The sequence below is a fragment of the Chionomys nivalis genome, chromosome 7 (assembly GCF_950005125.1).
Source record: "Chionomys nivalis chromosome 7, mChiNiv1.1, whole genome shotgun sequence".
Classification (NCBI taxonomy): domain Eukaryota; kingdom Metazoa; phylum Chordata; class Mammalia; order Rodentia; family Cricetidae; genus Chionomys; species Chionomys nivalis.
This window is the reverse complement of record NC_080092.1, coordinates 57,154,856-57,176,895: the sequence shown is the minus strand read 5'-3', so window position 1 is coordinate 57,176,895 and position 22,040 is coordinate 57,154,856. Positions and strand designations below refer to the sequence as shown.

The window sequence follows — 22,040 nt, the reverse complement described above, 5'->3', positions numbered from 1 at the left end:
CTACGTCATGCCAGCCTGTCATCTGGGGGCTGGAGCTATGCTGCTGGCCAGCCTTGCTTAACTCACTTAGGTAATGGTGATGGCTAGTGCCTACCTCGGGGTTCTTGGGATTAGATGACATGGTCCTGGCAAAAGTCCCCACGCCCACCTAATGGCTTTTGCCATGATTTCTCACTGGGGATACATTGAACAACTGGACAGAAGCTCTGCTTTGAGGTCTCCTTGCCTGTGGTGAAGACTCAGAGGCAGAGTGAGTTCAGGGAACCCATAACTTGGAGAGTCCCCTGGGTGTAGCAGACAGAGACAGTGGGACAGACTGAGTCCAGAAGAGTCACCTTGTGATCCATGTGTGAGGTCATGAACTATCCAGGTATTGTATGAGTTGGAACATAGATGAGTTCACCTATAAATAAAAAAAAGGTCAGGACTGTCCCCGGCAGCCTCAGCCTTTGGGGATGGGCAGAGGGGCAGGTGTGGGAGCCAAGAGAAGTGAGGGGGCCATTTCTTGAAGAGTGGAGGGTGGTGCTTCCAGGTGGCAGAGTGGGCTTTGCCATGAGATGGCATTGGTAGCCTCATGGAGAGAAGATGACCATAGGCCACATCACCCAAAAACAGAAGGCCACCCGCCAGGAGCAGCGGAGAAAGCTGGAGAGAGAAGAGGCTGTGGGGAAGGAGAAAGAAAACTAGAGGGGCCCAGGTCTCACCAGGGCTTTTCATCTGAGCGTTGCCTTTTCTCCAAGCTGGATTTAGGGAGCCTTTAAGCTGCCATCTTCTCTCGCTTTCCTCCTGATGGAATGTAACAAAAGAAAATAACCTTCATCAAGACCAGTCGTCTGGCCCTGAGTTTGGCATCTGTGTTTGTGGCACAAAAGACCAGGTCCAGCACAACCCCCTTTCATTCTTTGATTACAAGGAAGAAAAAGGCCCTGGTGTTTGAGGAGAGGCGACAGTGTGTTTTCTGGTGACTCGTTTGTTTGCTTTTGGCTCGTCTTTCTATAGGCTGTTTGCTGATTTAGACACGAACCTTGTTTTGTTTTGTTTTAAAATGACAGCGATTCTTCACTTAAGCTATAAGTGAATTCCTGTTATGTGCCAGGCCCTTTCCATGAAGCAAGAGCCCCATAAACGTCTTATTATTCATGAAGAGCTGATGCCAGCATGTCAACATTTTCCACCACTGCGTGCTCTTCTCTTTATTTGGGATGTGAGTTCCACCCTTGTCTGTTCTGTGTCACTGAGACTAAGCTTAGCCATCACGTTCTCGCAGCCTCAGAAGCTGGGCTTGGTGGCCTGTGCTTACAATTTTAGCACTCAGGAGGCTAAAGCAAGAGGATCTAAGTTTGAGGCCAGCCTGGACTGCATACTGAAGCCCTACATAAGATAAAATAATATAAACAAATTTTTAAAAAGGAACATTAGCCCCTCCTTCCTATATCACCAGTGACATTCTCTAGCAGAGGTGGGACCTGGGTTTTTTTTCTCCAGGACATTGAACAGAGCAGAAAAATCCTTCTGCAGTTGGTAAAATAGTGAGGTGGGTCTGTGCCAAGTCCTTGACGGCCTGTAGCCATCATCAGCCCTTAAGTTCAGAAAGGACAGAGAGTGACGATGCCTCAGAAGTAAGATGGCGGCCTGATCAGAGAGAGTAGGAGCAGGCTCAGGAGGGCCAGTCAGAGCTGGGCGGTTGCCACAAATGTCACCTGTGGCCTGATTTTAGTTTCAGGTATTCAGAGACTCGGAGCCACAGACACAGAGCACCCCGTCGCCATGTTCACGCGCACGCAAACCAGCCATTCGTTGGAGGCAAAGTCGATTTGATTTGTTACTCCGGCATGTATCTCAGAATACACAGGAGTGTCTAATAAATGTGATTCATGGCCAAAGATAAAGACCACTGAAAAGATCTGCCTGCAGCTTGGTTTGCAAACTTCCAAGGAAGAGATTAGAGTGGTGACCAGCCTTGACGCCTGTTGGCTGCTGTAATTTACGAGCGTACCGTGGAGGTCTTCCTGCTGTGCAGCGCTCCGGGACAGTAAACTCGGGGGGTCTTTGGGTGCTTGGTAGCTCAGGTAGCTGGGGTGTAATTTCGCGTTCACCAGGAGGGGCTGTCTCCTGTCCACTTCCTGGAATCCTTCTGGTTTGATTTGATTTGTATGGGTTTTGTCATAGAACAGGACTGAGATTTTAACCCAGGACCTTGCACATGCGTGCATGCTCCAACACTGAACTACATTCTCGACTTCCTTAGTTTTAAAGTTTTGCATGTTTGTTTCATTGCCTGTTTTTTTTTTCAGTTCAGTAAATTTGAAATTTAATACATTGATTTTTACTTAAAACAAGAGTGTTAACCTTTAGTCATTTCCAAAAGTCCCTGCAAGGGAAGGTTGTGTTCTAATCTCCTTTCACTTCAGCGGAGTAAGAGCAGAAAAGGCTAAGACGCATCCCGAGCCACAGGGACCACGGTGCTTATCGCTCCTTGTGGTTGCTTCTGTTTGATACCGTGCTTTCTGGAAGATGCAATTTTCTGCTTCCATTTCTGTTGTCGACATGCCAGGGTTTCCAGCAGAGTGGGCCTTGAGTTTCGCCGGCGGTTACTTTTCTTTGGAAGCAATTCAAATAAAATCACCATTCTGCTTCTCCCCTTTCATTTGACATTTGACTAAAACAATGCTTTGGCAGCTAGACAGGGGCTCTTAAGAACGTCAGTATTTCTCCTCCCAATCTTTGCCTTTCAAGAAGTGCTTTTTTTAAAATGTGGTTTAAAATTGAGCATAGAAATAAAAACACAGAACTGATTGCTTGGAGACCAAAACTCCAAGGGACAAGGATAAAACAAGTTGGGGGTATGTGGATGAGCCTGGAAGTCAGCTCTGACCTGTGAGTGGTCACTCACTTGGGTCCCCCTTGCTTAGCTTATTGTCGTGTTCAGTTTCCAGCCCTGGGGGTACCCTTGTTATCTAATTGGAGCGCAAGTTCATGTTTTTTCAGCAGGGACTTTCATTTAACCATATCCTGAGATCCTGAGATCTTTTATTTTATTTTATATTACTATTGTAATAAAATCCAGATAGATGGCAGACACTTAGGAATTTCTTCTTCTTCTTCTTCTTCTTCTTCTTCTTCTTCTTCTTCTTCTTCTTCTTCTTCTTCTTCTTCTTCTTCTTCTTCTTCTTCTCCTCCTCCTCCTCCTCCTCCTCCTCCTCCTCCTCCTCCTCCTCCTCCTCCTCCTTCTCCTCCTTCCTCCTCCTTCATTGCTGTTTGGCCTGCATGTATGTCTGTGTGAGGGTGTCAGATCCCCTGGAACTGGAGTTAAAGACAGTTTTGAGCTGCCATGTAAATGCTGGGAATTGAACCTGGGTCCTCTGGAAGAACAGCCAGTGCTCTTAACCACTGAGCCATCTCTCCAACCCCGAGAAATTTTTCTTAAATAATTAAGTAAAAGTAGGAGACAAGGAGCTGGTTAAAGTGCTTTTTGCTCAATATGGGGACCCGAGTTTGATATCTAGTACTTGTGCAAAAGCCATGTGTAGCTGGCAGTAGTGGCACACACCTTTAATCCTAGCACTCAGGAGGCAGAAACAGATAGACCTCTGAGTTCCAGACCAGCCTGGTCTACAGAGTAAGTTCCAGGACAGGCTCAAAAAAAAAAAAAAAAAAAAAATGCTGTGTGTGGTGGTAAAATGCCTATAATCCCAGTGTGGGGAAATGGAGACAGGAGGATCCCTGAGACTTGCTGGCAAACTGGTCTAGCCAAATCTGTCACACCCCATGTTCAGTGAGAGACTCTGTCTCAAAAATAAGATGGAATGGGCCATCAAGAGAGCTTAGTGGAGGGCCAGGCATGGTGGCACATACATGCTTTTCATCCCAGCACTCAGCAGGCTGAGGCAGATCTCTGTGAGTTCACTTGCCACTAATCCTGGCAACTTGAGTTTGAGCCCCAGGTGGACCAAGATGACCGTGAAAATTGTTTCTCATGTGTACACGGCATGTCTTTTCCTCCATTTCTCTCCACCTCACCTTTTGAGACAATCTGTGAAGCTGGAGCTAACCTTTTTTAACTACACTGGCTGCCAGGGTCCCCCAGGATCACCATCTCTACTACGTAGCACTGGGATTCCCGCTGAGCCCTGTCATACCCAGACTTCACATGGTTTCTTCACATGAACGCACGATGTCATTTTATATGAAGCACTTGAATGTCTCCAGAGTTGGGTGTTTCCCGCACTGGGGAACCCATCCCCTGTGGATCCTGAGAGATGATGGTATTTGTGTTCAGAACGTTTATCCAGATTGTTCTGGTGACCATAAACGGTGTAACTCCAACATAAATCTTCCATATGTTCAGAATGCCAAAAACCAGATCAAATGATAAACCAAGGGTTGGGAATGATATTTCTAACATATATGACCGAGATTAGGGCTGCTTGTTTTTTTTTTTCTTGAGGCATTGAAGGCTTTTAAAGTCAATTTGAGTAAAGAATTTGAACAAAGAAATATAAACCTACTTCTAAAAGATACCTGGTTCCACTTAGAATGAAGGAAGTGTAACTAATGAAATACAATATGTGACTGTTGGGTTGGCAAAAGGAGCATTTGATGACATACAGAGCTGGCAAGAGTCTGGAGAGGCAGGCGCACACGGGTAGAGCATAAACTGACACGGATTCTTTGGCAACGCTGCTCAGAATTAAAAATCTATGTAATCTGAACTACTAGTGCAATTTCTAGGGGTTTATCCAACACATCTTACAAATATAAACAAAAGTGTCTACAGCAATGTTCATAGATGTGGAATGTTCAAAGTGTTTATGGAAGCAACGTTTGCAGCTGAACGTTGGAGCAAACGTGCCTGTTAGTAAAGGATTTGCTAGTGAGCTGGGGGTGGACCACATCGCTAACGCGCTTGCTCCCCATGCAGAAGGCCTGGATGTGGATTTGCTAGTGAACTGGGGGTGGACCACAGCGCTAACGCGCTTGCACCCCATGCAGAAGGCCCTGGGTTTGATTCCCGAATTGAGAGAGGATAAAGAGGTCTCTTTAAATTATAGTGTGTCCACAGAGTGGAATCCTGTTTGTTCAGTAAAAGATAAACATCTCTCAGCCCTAGATACACACTTTGTTGCCTGACCTATATATGCAAATGGATTTGTGACCTTTTTAAAAAAAAATGTATTGAATTTTCTATCTGTGGGAGTTCTGCCTGCATGAGTGTTTTACCTGCTGTGTGTGCCTGATGCCTGAGGGGCGGAGAAGAGAGCTTTGGATCCTCTGGACCTGGAGCTACAGAAGCTTGTGAGCTGCCATGGGGTGCCGGCAGTTGAGCCAGGGTCCCTCAGCAAGAGCAGCCAGTGCTCTTAACTACTGAGCCATCTCCAGCCCTAAATCTGTAACCTTTAAATGTTTTTTCTTTGTCAGCCTAGCGATAAGTTGGTAACTATTTAAAAGGTTAAGGCAAAGGATAATTATGCGTGTGTGTGTGTGTGTGTGTGCATGTGTGTGTGTGTGTGTGTGTGTGTTGTATGGAGGACCAGCTATATAAGAAGCTAACAAGGGGGTTGCCTCTGAGTGTTGAACTAGGATCTGGGGAGACAAAAAGAAAATAACATGAAAATTTTTACCATGTTTATTCTTTGTGTTTATAATTAGGAAAAATTATAAAAATTATTTAATTTGTAGACTTAATGTAGTCATAGTTAAAAAAAAAATCCCAAAGAGAAGGCAAGGCCTGGCTTTTATTGTTAAAAAGTTTAGGGTAGGCAGGGCATTGGTGGCTCGTGTCTTTAATCTCAGCACTTGGGAGGCAGAGGCAGGCTGAACTCTGAGCTCAAGGCCAGCCCAGTCTACAGAGCAAGTTCCAGGACAGCCAGGGCTAGGCAGAGAAACTGTGACTCGAAAAACAAAAACAAAACAAGAATCTTGGGTACCACGGGGGAGAAAGAAACATAATGTTCATGAGAAATGCCTTGAACAGTCTCAAAATTACATACCGAGTGCAGAGCAATAAAATTGAACACACATGTACTGTGGGAACTCAGCGTCCTTTGAGAGTACACAGAATGGAGTTAACTGGCAAATATGCTTTTAAAAACTTCTTTAAAACTAAAAAAGATAAGCGTGAGAAGGGTGCTTTCTTTAGGTCCAGAGCCCTTCAGAATGTGGATGCTGACCTCCCCAGGACTTCTGCTGCCAGTTGGGGAGCTGTTCTTTTGCTGGTCTGCGAGGCTGTGTGGGAAAGACGGATGGCCCCGCCCACATTGCCCATTCGACAGCTGATCAGAGGGGCCCAGACGAACCCCCTTCCCGTTTCCACGTGAAAAAGCCAGTCTGAGTTTGTAAGTGACTACAGATGAAGTAATCGAGGGCAGAAATGATTGCCCTGACCCTCACAGGCAATAGGATTGCCAGAAGAATCTGGAAACAATACTGGCCACATTTGTTGGCCTCCATTCATCAAAGCAATATTGTTGTATGTAGAAAGCATTTTTTGAGAAAAAAAATCATCAATTCTGAGTATTTGTAGCAACTGAATGCTTAACTTGGAACCAATGATAAATTCCTTAAAAAGAAGAAAAAGAAAAAGACAGCATCATGCTCTGGGGGCTTTAAAGGCATTCCCACAGCATTTGGAAGACATTTCACCATTGATCCATGCCACTTAGAAAGATTAGAATTGGAGTCATGGGTTGTTTGATTTAAAAGATGTGATATGCAGTTACAACCTAGAACCGGACTCCTTAGAAGAAACACTGGTTTTTGTACGTCTTCTCTGGGTAGGTAAAATGCCATTTAAGATGATTTTTCTCCTGTCGAGTAGCCTGCCTGTATGGCGGGAATGTCTCAGAGATGCTGTTGTACAATATCTGTGTAGAGATATAGCCCTTGGAGGGGCATCACTTGCTAACATCTCCTAAGACAGGTGTCATTTGCTGGGAGCTGCTTTGTGTTAACCCCCTTCATCTGCGGTCCCCACGGGAGTTCAAGACTCGTGTCCTTTGGAACCCAGCTATCAAACCTTTGTGTTTCATCCCCGCCAAACCACAGCAGGAGCAGAGCAGCGCTGTGTTCTGTGTGCAGTCAGTTTCACAGCAGGGTCTCCATGCCTTTATTGTTTCTCTCTTGAGTGCAGGGCTGTCAAAATGTTATTTAGAGGCTGTATTCAAAGGCACACAATAACTTCATCCCTTTGGTATCACTGAGAAAGGAATACAATGTCTTCTACGCTTTGATGCCGAATAGTGGCACATTCTAGGATTCCAGTAGGATTGGGGGATATTTGTATTGGGAGTATTTTTGTTGTGGCTAGTTTAGTCTTGTTATGTAGTGCTGGCTGGTCAGGAACTTGCTGTATAGACCTGGTTGGCCATGAACTCATAGGGATCCACCTGTCTGCCTCCCACAGTGCTGGGATTAAAGGCGTGAGCCACAGCCCAGCCTTGGAATTTGGTCCATAGAGCTCAGGTTAGCCATGCTTTCATAATCCTCCTGCCTCTGCATCCAGAGAGCTAGGAGCACAGGGAAGGTGCATTTGCAGTGTTAGATTTTGCATGCCTTAAAGATGTTTAAACAGAAAGACAAAATCCTCCAGGATGTTTTTAAATGTGTGTGTGTGTGTGTGTGTGTGTGTGAACCTGGGGGAATTGCTTCTCTGTTGGGGATTGACCAGGTCATCAGGCTCAGTGGCACGCACTTTTAACTACTGAGCCATCTTACTGGTCCCAAATTTGAGACTTGTACGATTTCTTTTTTTCTGTAACTTAAACTATTGCTGGCAGTGAATTCATTAAAAGTTTTAGACTGGTTTACAGTTTTTAAAATGTGATCCCTCCTTCCCTCCTTCCCTCCCTCCCTCCCCCCTCCCCCCTTTCTTGTTTTTTGTTGTTTTTGAGATAGGATTTCTCTGTGTAACAACCCTGGCTGTCCTGGAACTCACTCTGTAGACCAGGCTGGCCTCAAACTCACAGAGGTCCGCCTGCCTCTGCTTCCCAAGTGCTGGGATTAAAGACGTGCGCCACCACCTCCTGACTAAGGCGTGATCTCTTTTAACATCCAAAGATTTTCCAGGTTTTCTAGACCCCTTTTCTAACAGTAGTTCTGCTTTTGAGGTTTGGTTCGGTCACAGTGTTCCGTTCCCTCGTGACTGAAGGACCTTTCTGCTGAGCCTGCTGGCCTCCCCAGGGAGTGGCCTGTGTTTGGACCACTCTGCTCTGTACCACGCAGGTTTCTGTGATGGTTTCTCCTGAAGGTTTTGTCACATGGGTCACTGTGACGAAACATTAGAAAAAAAAAATGAAAAGATTCATTTTGGCTCCCAGTTTCAAATAATTCATTTGATGGCTATTTGGCCCTGTTGCTTTGGGACCCATTGTGAGGCAGCATGTCCTTGAGGGAAAGGGGACAACCTGTATGGTGGAGGCAAGCAGCTCTCCTCATAGCTGCCAGGGAGCAGGCAGAGAGAAGGGAGAGGTGAGGCACTGGGGACAGATCCAGCTCCTGTTACAGTTTCTGTCTGAGTTGTCCCCACAGGTTCATGCTTTGGGTACATGTTCTTCTATTGGGGTGTTCTTTTTGGAGGCTGTGGAACCTTCCAGGGGTGGGACTTGGCCGGCAGAAGTAGGTTACTAGGGATGGATACAACATGACCAGCTGCCCCATCTTCCTATCACCATGCCGTCCATGAGGGACTCTACTCTCAGACTGTGAGCTAAAACAAACGCATCCTTCCTGAAGGTGCTTTCTTGGGGTGTTTTGTCACATTAGTGAGAAAGTAACAAATGCACCCTTAACAGGTACCAGATAAACCTGGAGAAGTTCTGTTGATCAGGATTCCCAAACACTGATCTGGATATGCAAGCTGCATTCACTCTTCCTCCCCTTTGTGAGACACCGGTGGGGATCCCATGGGCACCTGCAAGGATCCGTGGGCACCTGCGAGGATCCCGTGAGACACCCGTGAGGATCCCGTGGGCATCTGCGAGGATCCCGTGGGCACCTGCGAGGATCCCGTGGGCACCCATGAGGATCCCGTGACACCCGTGAGGATCCCGTGAGACACCCGTGAGGATTCCGTGGGCACCTGTGAGGATCCCGTGGGCACCTGCGAGGATCCCGTGGGCACCCATGAGGATCCCGTGAGACACCCGTGAGGATCCCGTGAGACACCCGTGAGGATTCCGTGGGCACCTGCGAGGATCCCGTGGGCACCCATGAGGATCCCGTGAGAAACCCGTGAGGATCCCGTGGGCACCTGTGAGGAAGGGTGATTTGGGCTGTAGGTGAGGATACTGTTGTTGATGGTCTTCATGAGCTCCTCTAGAACTGGTGTTCTGTCCTCTTCTTCCTGGAGTGGCGTTAGTGTCAAGTATTGTGTGTTCTCTAGCTACAGTTAATTCTCCCCTTGGGGTACTGGGGTCCCTGTGCATGCTGGGCAAACAGTCTCCTGCTAAGCACACTCCAGCCCTACGATTAATTCTTGGAGGCAAAAGCTTTTTTTTCTTTAAGTTTCTCTTCATAAAATGATCACTAGGCACTTAGGCACTTAATTGCTGCTCCAAGCTTGCATTGCTGTCTCTGTTCCATAAAAGATGGGGCGGGTATAATAGGTCTTTTGTTCAGTTAGTAAGAAATATTTAGACTTTCAATTTTCTTCCCAGCCCTAAAATATTGCAGACAGAAACAATCATCTAAATTAATAGGTAATTTTCTGGGTGTCGTAGATGCAGAGGCAGCAGAAAGAGGATGAGTAGGGGTGGGAGCGAATGTCTTCCTCCGTCTTAATTAACTACTTTCAGATTGAGTCCTTTGTACCTTCATGTCCCCTTTGCTGGCTCCCTCCAGAATTTGCTGACCATGACCAGTGGTATGATTTTCAATCACGATGTTCTTCTTTTTTAAAAAAATTAATGTATTTTAAATTTGGTGTGTGTGTGTGCATGCACATGTGTGTGTGTGTGCATGCTTGTCTGTATGTGCACCATATGCATACAGTACCCTGGGAGGCCAGAAGAGGGCACCAGATCCCCAGGAACTGGAGTTACAGGTGGTTGTAGGTTGCCCACATAGGTGCTGGGAGCTGAAACTGGGTCCTCAAGAGCAGCAAGTGCTCTTATCTGCTGAGCCATCTTTCCAGCCCCTCCCTTCCTCCCTTCCTTCATTCTTCATTGGTTTGTTGCTTTCTGAGACAGAATTTTGCTATATAGCTCTGGCTGGGATGTACATTATTATATAGACCAGGCTGTTTATGATATGTAGAATTTGTAATGGTGCTCCTGCTTCTGCCCACAAAATGCCACCCTACTCAGTCCCCAGAGCACTTACAGCTATCCAACAAAAGCAATTCGAGGGTCTGGAGAGATGGCTTAGTGGTTACGAGCTGACTGTTCTTCCGGACCCTGGTTCAATTCCCAGCACCCACAGCAGAGGGCTGACACTTTTCTTCTGGTTTCCATAGACACCTGACTGACATGCTCATATGTAAGTGTAATTTAAAAAACAGCAGTTTGAATGTCACTCAGAAACCATAGTGGATTTCTTCTTATAATGTAGGTTTCTGGCTTCAATACTAGGGATTTGTTTGTTTAACAGGTTCTTACTAAGTTGCCCAGGCTAGCCTTGAACTTACTCTGTAGCTCAGGCAGACCTTGAACTTGAAATCCCCCTTGGGTATTCAAGCCCGTGTTTCCAAGCCTGGCTTGCTAGGGAACTATTGACATGGTTCTGTTTTTATGCCTCAGGGAAGGAAGGGCAGGTGTCTAAGAAGTGTTTGTAGAGCTCAGGTGGTGGGCACTACTGCTCTGTAAGGATGGTGCCCTCATGTAAGGCAGCCATAATAATAGTCATTAGCCGTGCACAGACTCACAGCCACTTTCGTGGCCAGTGCTGTGTGTGCCTCTGTAGCAGCTCTGAGGGGGGCGATGTCTCGGCAGGTTTTACTTTCCTTCAGCTTTGCATTTGAAGAAGCTGAAGCTCAGGGCTGTTGGGTAGCAAATGGGCAGGGATGAAGTGTGTGTGTGTGTGTGTGTGTGTGTGTGTGTGTGTACCAGTACTCAAGAGGTGGAGGTAGGAAGATTGTGAGTTTGAGGCTACTCTGAGCTACCTAGGGAGACTCTGTCTCAAAACCAAAAATGAAGCTCCTTTTATTTTTGTTTCTCGGTGCTGGAGACGGAATCCAGGACAGTGCAGATGCTACAGAAGCACACTGCTACTGAGACGCACGCCAGGCCTGCTCCTTATCACTTTACTATAATCCCTGTGATCTGAGTAACACAGCCTTTCGATATCTAGCCACACTGCAAGTCACTTCCCCTTAACAAAATGCCACTGCACAGACGAGCCCGCTACTCTGTGCTGGACCAGCATGGGGACAAAGGCGGAAATGACCTTAAAACAAATACGTTACACCCACAGCTTGGGGTAGAAAGGCAGAGGAAAGGGCTGCTTTTATGCCTGCCCCTCCCCTCACCTGCATGTCCCTCCCTCTAGTCCGGGTGGCTGTGGTCTAGGACGCAGACTGCACAGATGCTGGTTGGGTTGAGGCTATGATGCAGGTAGAAATGGGCAGGTGCTCTCATGGCTGACCTGCAGTGCCTGGCACTCCCCGGGTCCAGCTGCCCTTCCCCAGGCTCGGCAGAGCTCCTGGGTCCCTGTCAGATCACCAGATGTTGCTGGGCATGTCAGGACAGAGGTTGAGCTAATTCTGTCTAATTATTAAAATTCTTGGCAGGAATTCTATGTGGATCATGTCCAAAAAAATTTACATTAAAGTTAATGTTACAAGTCTGACTGGAGCCCACAAAACTGAGAAAGCTTGCAGTTCTGAGTCTTAACTCCTCGTTGTCCAGGGAGAAAGGACTCATCCACAGACGAAGAGACGTGAATGTTAACAGGTAGTCGTTAGGGGGTTCTGAGGGCTCAGCCCAAGAGGGAGCTGTTCTCATCTTTGAGTTGAGGCAGATGTCTGGCTCTGTGACTGTGGCAACAGCCTGAGTTCAAATCCTGCCAAGCCACTCACAGGCTGACTTTTAGTCAGGGCCATCCTTCTCCTCATCATCATTTTATGGTATGTGGGGTCTTGTACATTTCCCCCAAGAAACCCATTAATTATTAACCTCTTTGAACCTAGTGTCCATCTAGAAAGTGGAGCTCACAGAGTTCTGAGAGTCAGCCTGAGTGTTAAATGAGCTACTAGTCAAAAACCAGGGACTGGAGAATAATGGTTCAGGGGTTAAGAGCAGTTGATGCTCTTGCAGAGGCCCAGGTTCAATGTCCGGCACTCACAACCATTCATACCCCCAGATCCAAGGGATTTAATAGGCACACACTTTCATGCATGCAGATGAAACATTCATATACAGAAAACAAAAATAAACCTTAAAAAAGAGCAAACACCTGATAGAGTAGAGGAGTAGGTACCTAATATCTATGATGCTCTTCCGGCCTGGAGCTCAGCGATTAAGCTGGCCAGTGAGTTTCAGGGATCCTTCTGTCTCAGCCTCTCTCCCACTAGGACCACAGTGTGTGCCACCCACTCAGCGTCTTACATGGGCTCTGTGGGTTGACTTCAGGTCCTTGTGCTTGGGAGGCAGACATTTTTCTGACTAGGCTGTTATAGCCCCAGTGTTAATTTTTTTTCCTTAAGGGGCCATGGGTGTAGCTCAGTGACAAAACACGTACCTGGTGGGTGCACAGCCCTGGGCTCCATCTCGGGCTCGCGAGAAACATTTCTTGTTGCCTCCCTGGCTCCGGAGTTACTGAGCTAATGAGCAGTTTAAAGTGGCTGGGAAACAGCTCTTTCGTGTCTGTGGGAGTCGCGGGTGAAGTCAACAAGGAGTGGGTAGACAGCAGAAGTGCTTCCTCTAGTCTGGGTTCAACCTTGACTCACAACCTGGAGCTGAAACCCTAGGGATTTGTTGGGAGATGGCAGAGAAGGGCTGGAGCCCCTGCTGGGTATTACTGCCCAGCTTCCAGACAGCTGGCAATGCATGGGAACACCAAGTCCAGGGCAAAACTTCATGCTGAATATTTATAGGACCCTGAATTGATTCGGATCGAACCAGTTTTGGTGTGTCCACAACCTCCAGGCACTGTGTCGGCTTCCCCTGAACACTGTAACTGCTGAGGGGCGGGACTGCTCTCCGTGTTTCAGCATTGGGGAAGCTGGAGTGCCGGAATTAGAGTCTGGGCAGAGCTGGCTGTTGAGTCTGGGTCTCGTGTCTCCATGAGAGGTGTAAGTCAGGCCAGGGTTCTTCCCTGGACTAAACTGCAGAAGGAAAGGACTGGCATGTTTAGTTTAGATCCATTCCCACCTACTTTCCTGCATTTTATGGGTGGTGAGGTTGGGTTTGAGGTTAAGTGCGCCAGAGCAGAAGAAAGGGTCCATCTCTTCCTGAAGTCCATGCGTGTCCTCCTGCCTCTCAGAAGATGTGTCCGGCCCAGCAGCTGGAGTCCTGTGAACATGGCTGCAGAATGAGCCTGAGTGTTTAAACACCCCAGGCCTCTCTGTCCTTTAAGAGAAAAAGCATGAATTTGTTGGCCACCTTCTTTATGGACGCCAGTTTTTGAGTGATTTTTGACCTTGTTAATAAAGTGCTAACGTTGAGACCCTTCCCAGTGGCAAGGATCTGAAAAATGAATGCCGTTTGTTTTTCTTCTCCTTGAACCAGCAGATTTGTTTGGCTTGTAAATAAACCCATCATCTTCCCTTTCCCTCCAAGGGAGGCTCTCAAGTGCTAGCCATGGCCTGCCAGCAGCCTTCGGGGGCAGAGAGAGCTCTCTGGACGTTTTTTGCCTAGATTATGTCTGATCCTACAGGAGACAGTAATGTGTGGTTATGTGGCGAGAAAAACATGGACCCAGGAGCAAATCATTGTTCCCAAGCCTCGGTTTCCCATTTATTGACTGACTAATGTACTTAAAAAAAAAAAAAAAACCTCCCCCCCTCTCTCTCTCTCTCTCTCTCTCTCTTTCTCTCTCTCTCTCTCTCTCTCTCTCTCTCTCTCTCTCTCTCTCTCTCTCTCTCTCTCTCTCTCTCTCTCTCTCGGTGTGTGTATGCGTGGGTCCACTGTATATGTGGAGGTCAGAGGACACCGGAGTCAATTCTCTCCTACCTTTACATAAGCTTTAGGGATTGAACTCAGGTTGCCAGGCTCCTGCAGCAAGTGCCTTTACGAGCGAGCCTAGCATCTCACCAGCCCCTCTGTTTTCTTTATGGCTCTAATAGCCACTGCTCTCTTGTATGCTGTTGTTTACTGACCCTCGCCTCTGAAAACAGGAGCCCAAGTGTCCCCAACACTTCACCATGTGTTAACACCGTGAGCTAACAAATGGGCAGATGGGCTCTTACATGAAGGAAGGAGGTGTTGGTGATGCTGTGACCGAGGTGCTGTGGCAAAAGCATGTGCAGAGCCAGGTGCGTGTGGAACCAGGTGCACACACTGAGCCTGGTGCACGTGCATGCACGGTGCCAGGTGTGGGAGCCAAGAGAGCCAGAGAGCCGGGAGCATGTGTAGCGTTGGCAGCCCAGCCCTGCCCATCTTTTGGAAGGGAGAGTGGAGAAAGAAAAGCCGTTTTTCCAAGGTGGCTACGTCCTAACAGTTTCTGTTGACTTGAGAGGCAAAGGCGGGACCAGTGTGTCCCAGGCAGTGGGGGACTGGGAGGAGTGTCTTTTCCTAAAGGAACATAATGTGCAGGACCAGGTCAGTGCCTCCCAAGTTGTCGCTTGAGGATGTCTGGCCGCTGGGAGGGTGATGAACGACAGGAGTGCTGTAAATGGCCTGCAATGTGCATAGCCACTGCCACCAAGGAATGGAAGCCCTGAGCCCTGCGCGAGGGCGACAGCCCACTCAGAGAGACTTAGAGGGGCTGATAGGCGCACAAATGAATGTCAGAGAGGGAAGAAATTCCTGTCAGCAGGTGGGTAGTTATCTGAAAATTACATATTGCCCAGCAAGCAGAGCACTCAGAGAACTTTCTAGATGCAGAGTGTCAAGTTGTCCTTAAGTAATAGTGAACGAGGAAATCATTTAACAGCGAGCTGAAGAAGTCTTTGCTGGTCACCAGGGATGAGGCATTAGGGAGCTAATAGGTTACACTCTCTGTATTTCTCTATTCCGCTTCTGTGACAGCAGAAGCATGCAGGTTACCAGCGAGGCTGCCTGGCACTTTCCTTCCCTTGTTAAGTCATTGGTTTTTTCTGACTAAGACTAAGCTAAAAATGCCGCTGACCCTGCAAGGTGCTTTGAAGAAGAAATTGAGCCCCCACCCCCAATCACGTGATTCCTTTTGTTAGTTGTTTGTCCTTTGTTAAAAAGCCAGCCCTTAGGGACTGGAGAGATGGTGGGGGGCTGGGGAGGTGGCTCAGCGGTTAAGAGCTCTGGCTGCTCTTTCAGAGGACCCAGGTACCTATATGACAGCTCACAACTGTCTGTAACTCCAGTTCCAGGGAATCTGACACTCTCATACAGACATACATGCAGGCAAAATATCAATGCACATAATAAATAAAAATTTTAAATTATTCTGTTGAAAAAGCAAGCCTGAATGTTACCGTTTGCCTGCCTTCCTCCATTGCAGCGACAGAATTTGGACTCAGTCACACACGTGCTAAACAAGTACTGTCCCACGGAGCCACATGCCCAGCCCAGTGCGGGATCTCTGAGTCCCCTCCCAATTGCCTTTCCCACCAGAACCCTCACTTCTGCCTTCTTGCTCTCAGGTGAGCCTGGCTTGGGCTTGCCTAGGGCCTGCTAGGAGCTGACGGGCTGTTTTCATTCTCCCACAGCAGCCCTGGGTTACCAGTGGCCTCCCTGAAAGCGCACGTGTGTGTGTGTGTGTGTGTGTGTGTGTGTGTGTGTGTGACTGCGGCGCTATGGTAGGTTGCAGTTTCCATGACTGATCAGTGTTTATCTACCGTGGGAACTTCTCCGGGAGAGGTGTAAGTTAAACAGTCAAACCTAGAGAAAGACCAGTCTGAAGAAAGGGCTAGAATGTTCTGTGGTGTGTGGCATTTGAAGGTGAGAAGGCTGCGTGTGAACAATCAGGACAGGTGTGTCCATCATACTGTCCCAGTGGGAAAGCCCCAGTGTCTGCTGGTCAAAGGCATAGAGTTTGAAACTGGGTGATAAATTCTATCACTGGGAAACAGCGTGCTCTGCAAACAATGCCAGTTCCATAGCAACGTCCTGGGCTAGTGCGAGTGAGATGGGAGGCAGAGGACGGACTAGCCCGACAACTCTAGATTTCAGTTGAAAGTGAAGCTGAAACTTCAAAATAACAGCAAACACCCGCTGGCTTTAAGCCTGTTCTGTGTGCCAGACCCCGTGTTAAAAGGTGTGCACACACAAGCTGACTTAACCTTCCCAGCAGCCCTGGGAGGTGTAGGTGTAGCTCATATAGGCCTGCTACCCCAAAAGTTTTGTTAGAAGGTACAGACAATGCTGTGAACAATGAGTGGTCTTGGGGAAGATGAGTTCTTTCTGAACCGTGTGTTAGCTTTCCATTGCTGTAACAAAATGCCCGACAGAATCAGTTTAATGGTGCATTGTTGCAGATGCTTCATCTGTGCTTGGCTGGCTCCGTTTCTGGTCCTTAAGAAAGGTAGAGCGTCCTGGAGAAAGGCGGGGTGTCCTAGAGTGAGGCGGGGCATCCTTGAGTGAGGCGGGGCATCCTTGAGTGAGGCGGGGCGTCCTAGAGTGAAGCGGGGCGCTCTGGAGAGAAGCGGGGCGTCCTGGAGAGAGGCGGGGTGTCTTACAGTGAGACAGGGCGCCCGGGAGAGAGGCGGGGCATCCTGAAGAAAAGGTGTGGCAAAAGGAACGTACTCAAGCTGCCCGGGAGCAGAATGGGTGTGCCTTTGCCAGTGGGCCTCCTCCTTTTCCTTTCAGTCCACAATATGGGGGTGGGTGGGTACTGGCCCACATTCAGGACTGATCTTCCTCCCTGGAATTGCTTCTACACCCACACACATCTCGTAGGTGTGTCAGTATGCCTTACTCATCTGGGCACTCCTCGTGCAGTTGGGTTGACAATCAGGATTAACCATTAGGAGCTGGGTCCTTTCCTTGTAGCCGCTTTAGGCAATGTTTGCTGGTCTGTCCTCATCCCTGCCTTGTATGGCGGTTAGCGACCCTCGACATTTCTCCTGATGTGCATGCTGTTGACCCTCACTTTTTCTTCTTAAAGAACGGTCTTCTTTCTTTCTTTGGAGGAGGTAAAGTTATAAAGGGCCCTGGAAAAAGGAAGAAAACCAGGCAGAAAGGAAAGCGAGGATTTGGGGACAGCGCTCAGGGGACCCAGCAGATGGATTTGAGCTTGCTGTGGTTACATCTTAACCGTGCGTTCTGGCGGACGGGAGTGTCTTTAGGCAGCTCTTAGAAAGCAGGAGTTGGTGTTTGTTGGGATGCTTGTTTCAGAGAGACAGAAAAAGCTGTTACCTCAGGCTTGCTCTTCTCCAGAGCCTGTGGATAACTGAACACAAAATGCATTCTACTGTGGAGATCCCCAGTTCCATTCTCTCTGGAATGTTCCCAAGGGCCCACGTGTCAAAGGCTAAACCCCAGCTGGGTGCTAGAGACTGTGGGGAAATTTTAAAAGGAAGGACCTTGTAGGGGACCTTCCTGTCCTGGGCTGGGCTGGAGCACCCTTCAAGGGCATCTTTGTACTCCGGCCCCTCCTTTTTCCTCTGGCTTCCCAGGCACCCCCAAGGTGAGCTTCCTCCACTATCCACTCCCACTATTGAAGTATTGCCTCCCATGGACCAAAAGCAAAGGGCCAGCTGACCGTTGTGTAATACCTCTAAAGCTGGGAGCCAAAGTCAACTCCCCCCTTTTTAAGCTGGTTATCTGGGGTGCTCTGTCACAGCAGCAGAGAGGCAACAGCACAGATAACATGTACTCGCTGTGGTCTTATACAGAGGTGTGTCGCTGTTAAAGCCACCTGTACTGCCAGCAGCACGTTTGGTTGTCACAAAGTGTCACAACTACAGCCCATCACAGCACAACGTCCCAGGGCCAGCGCTGTGAGACCTTGCAGAGCAAGTGCTGGCTCGGGAGGGTTGGTGCGCCATGGGGGCGGGAAGGAGCAGTTCAAGGCTCCATGGCCGGTAAGGCCACCCCCAGTCCCTGGCCTCTGGATTGCAGAAGAGTACCTGGGGACCGACGAGAGAATCATCAAGGAGAACGTGACTGATCTGTGGGCAAAATTCCAGCTGCAATCTGCCACACATTCCTTTGAGGTTTTCCCTTAAATTCAAACCCAAGGTCCCAGGTCAATGAAAACACCCAAATCGTAATGAACGAGCTGCACAGTGGTGTCTCTTAGGTTACTCTCAAATGAAATGCACTCTCTGGTCCTTTGAGAGCCAGAAGCCTACGTCATCAGATCAGGTCCCCCATGTTTAAGCAGCCTAGTCAGTTTCTCACTGCCTGGGCTCCTTTCCCATATGCGTGTCACCACGCCAGGCATGACCCTTGACTTTCCTACTGCCAGCCTTGCATTAGGGCTGGATCTGGTGAGTAAAAGTATCCAAGAAGAGGTAGCTTTTCTGTGTCGGGAATGGGACACTGAGCTGTCAGACGAGTGCTGTCAAAGTGACTTTAGAAGGGGACAGTGCAAACCTTCCACGTCAGCACATGGAGCCGCCTCGTGCTGGGGGAGGCAGCAGCCTTCGCGTCAGCCCTAGACCTCTCATTGCTCCGTGAATCTTGTCAAATGGGAGGAAGGATTCCATTCCCCTGATAGGCATGGGAAGAGTCCAGAAAGCAAACTCACTCCCTCATAGAATGTAAATATGAATAAAAAGAAATAGCCCTTTTCATAAATTACCTCCTCCACCCTCATCTGTCTCAAGTCATAAAACCCCAAATGTAACCAGAAAAACATTCTTTTGAGAGAGAAAAAAAATCCTTTCTTTATGGGTTCCTCTTTAGACCGGAGAGGGAAGAGCTTTATGGAACAGAAAGGTTCCAACCGAGGCATGTAAAACAAGTTTTATGAAAACTTTAATTATCTCCCACCTGCCAGCGCTTTGTGACGTTCACAGGAAAAGGGGGTAATTGAGAACAGCTTCCGATGCACACGAGACTCGCTGAGTTCTTTGCTCTTCTTAAGAGGGATTTGTTATTAATCAAGTTTATTTCATAATAATCAGGTCTAGACACTGAGTTTGTGTTGGCATATTTGACTCTGCTTAATGGAGCCACTCTGCACACAAGGCGTTGACTTCTGTTGTTTTGAAGTTCCTGTCTTCCGGAGCTTAGGGCATTTAATGAGAAGGATCATGACTGGCCATGTTCCTGCATGCCCTTTGTGTGGGGGGGCTGGGGTGGGGGTGAGTATTCTATGTGCTGTGTGGTGGAGCAGAGACGGAACGTCCTGGTGCTCTGTTCCTCACTGGCCTTAAACTTGAAATCCCAGGCACCACCCTTCTTTCGCCTTCTGCAGCCCCCACAGACGGAGCTGTGTGTGTGTCTTTCTTTTCGTTTTCAGTTGCATTATCACTACAGGCGTCGTGGCTCAGGGCCCCTCTGCAGCAACAGTGGTAGCTTCATCACTAATTCACCATTTACACGCGCGGGAAGCAGTCTCAGCACTCTGTATTCTCACTTAGTCCTCCAGAGAGGCCTCGGGTCACCTCGCTGGTGAGCTGAGCCGAGACTCGAACCCAGTTCTTACCCGAATCTGACCGTCATTTGTAGCAATGCTGCTTTCCTTTTTGTCCAAGAAATAGAATAACTCGTAACCTTCTGGATTTCCATTTCTTTGGTTTTTTTTTTTTTTTTTTTTTTTTTTTTTTTTTGGTTTTTCGAGACAGGGTTTCTCTGTGGTTTTGAAACCTGTCCTGGAACTAGCTCTTGTAGACCAGGCTGGTCTCGAACTCACAGAGATCCGCCTGCCTCTGCCTCCCAAGTGCTGGGATTAAAGGCGTGCGCCACCACCGCCCGGCTCTCTTTGGTTTTAATTTTAATTTTTGAGTCTGGAATTTCAAATAGATGTCAGTGTTTATGTGAGTATCAGTTTATCTTGGAAGTCCTCTGGCTTTTTGTCTGTATTTTTTCAGTATGAATGGTCATAGAACCAACCACTCCATGGCTTTCTTGAGTTTTTTTAAAGTAAAAAAAAAAAATTTAAATCGTGCTGGACTTCCCCCACCCCATCCTGTTGCAAGACACATTTACCCTGCTTCTTGCATTTGAAATTCCTTGAGCCCAAACCCCTGTCTCTTTTCAAGCATTACAACATCCTCCACGTATCCAGGGAGCCCAAATTGAATCACTGAGACCATTCCTAAATACATATGCTGTGGGCCACATGCTTTCTCCCCCGGGAGGAGCCCCCCCACACCTAGTTACCTCGGTGACCTGAGTCAGGGTGACTGATGTGTCTGATTTGTGAATGAGGGCGCCCTTGCTTAGAAACAAGGGTTCAAACCCAGGCCTCTGTGACATCAAAGGTTCTTTTCCTCTCTTATTCCTTTCTGCCGAATGGGAATTAGGTGAGAAGAAGTCTGCATTTTTTTTTCCATGCAGGAGGTGCGGTGGGCTTGTCGCAGAGCAGGGAGAGCCTCCTCCCCAGGCAAACGCAGTCAGGGTGGCTCACACCCATGCAGTGAATGGAAAAACTGGGTCACGTCTCTGCCAGAGCCTGCATTCCTGCTTAATTGGCCAGCACACACTTTCTTTGTGTTTGCTTACCTATGGCTACTTCTGACAAATAAAAACGGATTCTTTTCTCAGCCTCTTCACACAGGAGAAGCAAGCTCCGAGGATTTACTCACTTATTTTGGAATAAAGTCTCACTGTGTAGACCAGGCTGACCCTAAGCTCACAGAGATCTGCCTGCCTCTGCCTCCCAGGAGGTGGGGGTTAGAGGTGTGCGCCACCACAGCCCAAAGACTTTTAGTAAAAGGAAGACAGGATTGACACCTGCCTATGGTTTAGAAACTCTCCAAATGGATGGCGCCAAAGAAGGTATTGCTGTCAGCAACACTTGCAGGCCCTGCCCTGTCGCTGTGCAGCTCCATGCCATCTTCCCAACCGCACTCCCAGCACTTCATCTCCGTGGTCTTTCCTGGAAAGGTCCTGTCAGCCAGCGGGGTGGAGCTTCTACTGTATAGAATTCAGTTGTTGCCCCGAGATCACCAGGAAAAAATATTAAAATAAATAGAAGGAAATCAAGTTTGTTCTCCTGCCTCTCCCTCCTGTTGCTCTCTGTCTTTGTCATGTTTCCCGCCCTCCCTCCCACACACCAGTGGAACCCTAGGCTTCATGCATGTGAGGCAAGTGTTCTATGCCTAGCCCCACCCAGCACGGGTCCTTTTATTTCTATATTCCTTTATGTCCGATTAGGATGATTGGAAAGAGTTTCAGTAATACCTTCTAGAACTGAAACTTTCAATAGCCAGCCATCACTCTTCTGTCTTTAAGGTTGTTGTTCAGGTGGCTTTGTATTTCCTGTCCCACTTTCTGCTGATGTCTTTCCCCACCCCCACATCCCATGTCCCTGGCTATTCCTTAGCCACTTTGTTTGCTGGTAGCTTAGCAACATTGATTCTCATGTAGCACAGGCTCCCTGGGCACCACTGGCCTCCCGAGCAAAAGCCATGCGAGAGTGTCAGGTATCCAGCAGCCTGTATCTCCTTGGACTGAATATTCCCCTTGGCTCAGGAAAGGCCAAACCCTTTAGTTGAGCCTGGGTGTTAGGGGAACTTCTGCTTGCTGTATTTATTGACTTTCTAAAGCCAAAGCAGTGTGAGCAGAGCCAAGAATAATGTTGGCAAGATTCTGAACATAGCCTTGCATAGTTTTCGTGACTGCAGTCTGGCCAGCCTGACACTGGGGACCCGGGAGCTGCGTTTGTTGAGAAGCCCGGCACTCTGGTCAGATGGGATGGGTCCTTGAAGCAGATGCTTTAGGTCGGGATGGGCCCCACCTTGCCCCAGCCTCTTTCTGCCTTTCGTGTGATCCTGTGCCAGGATCTTGAGCTGTATTTGCAGCCCTGGTTTAAAACTGTCCAAGAACATCCAAGGCCAGCATTGTCCCCCAGGGGGC

At 48.1% G+C, this 22,040-nt stretch overlaps 1 protein-coding gene across 2 annotated transcripts in view; it reads left to right on the top strand.

Moving 5' to 3' along the window:
* Nxn (nucleoredoxin) overlaps nucleotides 1–22,040 on the top strand; it is a 145,141-nt gene that overhangs the window by 60,488 nt on the left and 62,613 nt on the right. The window contains exon 1 of one of the 2 annotated variants that reach the window (XM_057774809.1): nucleotides 14,870–14,910. The exons of the other annotated variant lie outside the window; for it this stretch is intronic. Coding sequence (XP_057630792.1) covers nucleotides 14,875–14,910 — 36 coding nt within the window. The 5' untranslated portion in view covers nucleotides 14,870–14,874. Of the gene's footprint in view, nucleotides 1–14,869; nucleotides 14,911–22,040 lie in introns of those variants that run through there. 2 annotated transcript variants of the gene reach the window in all.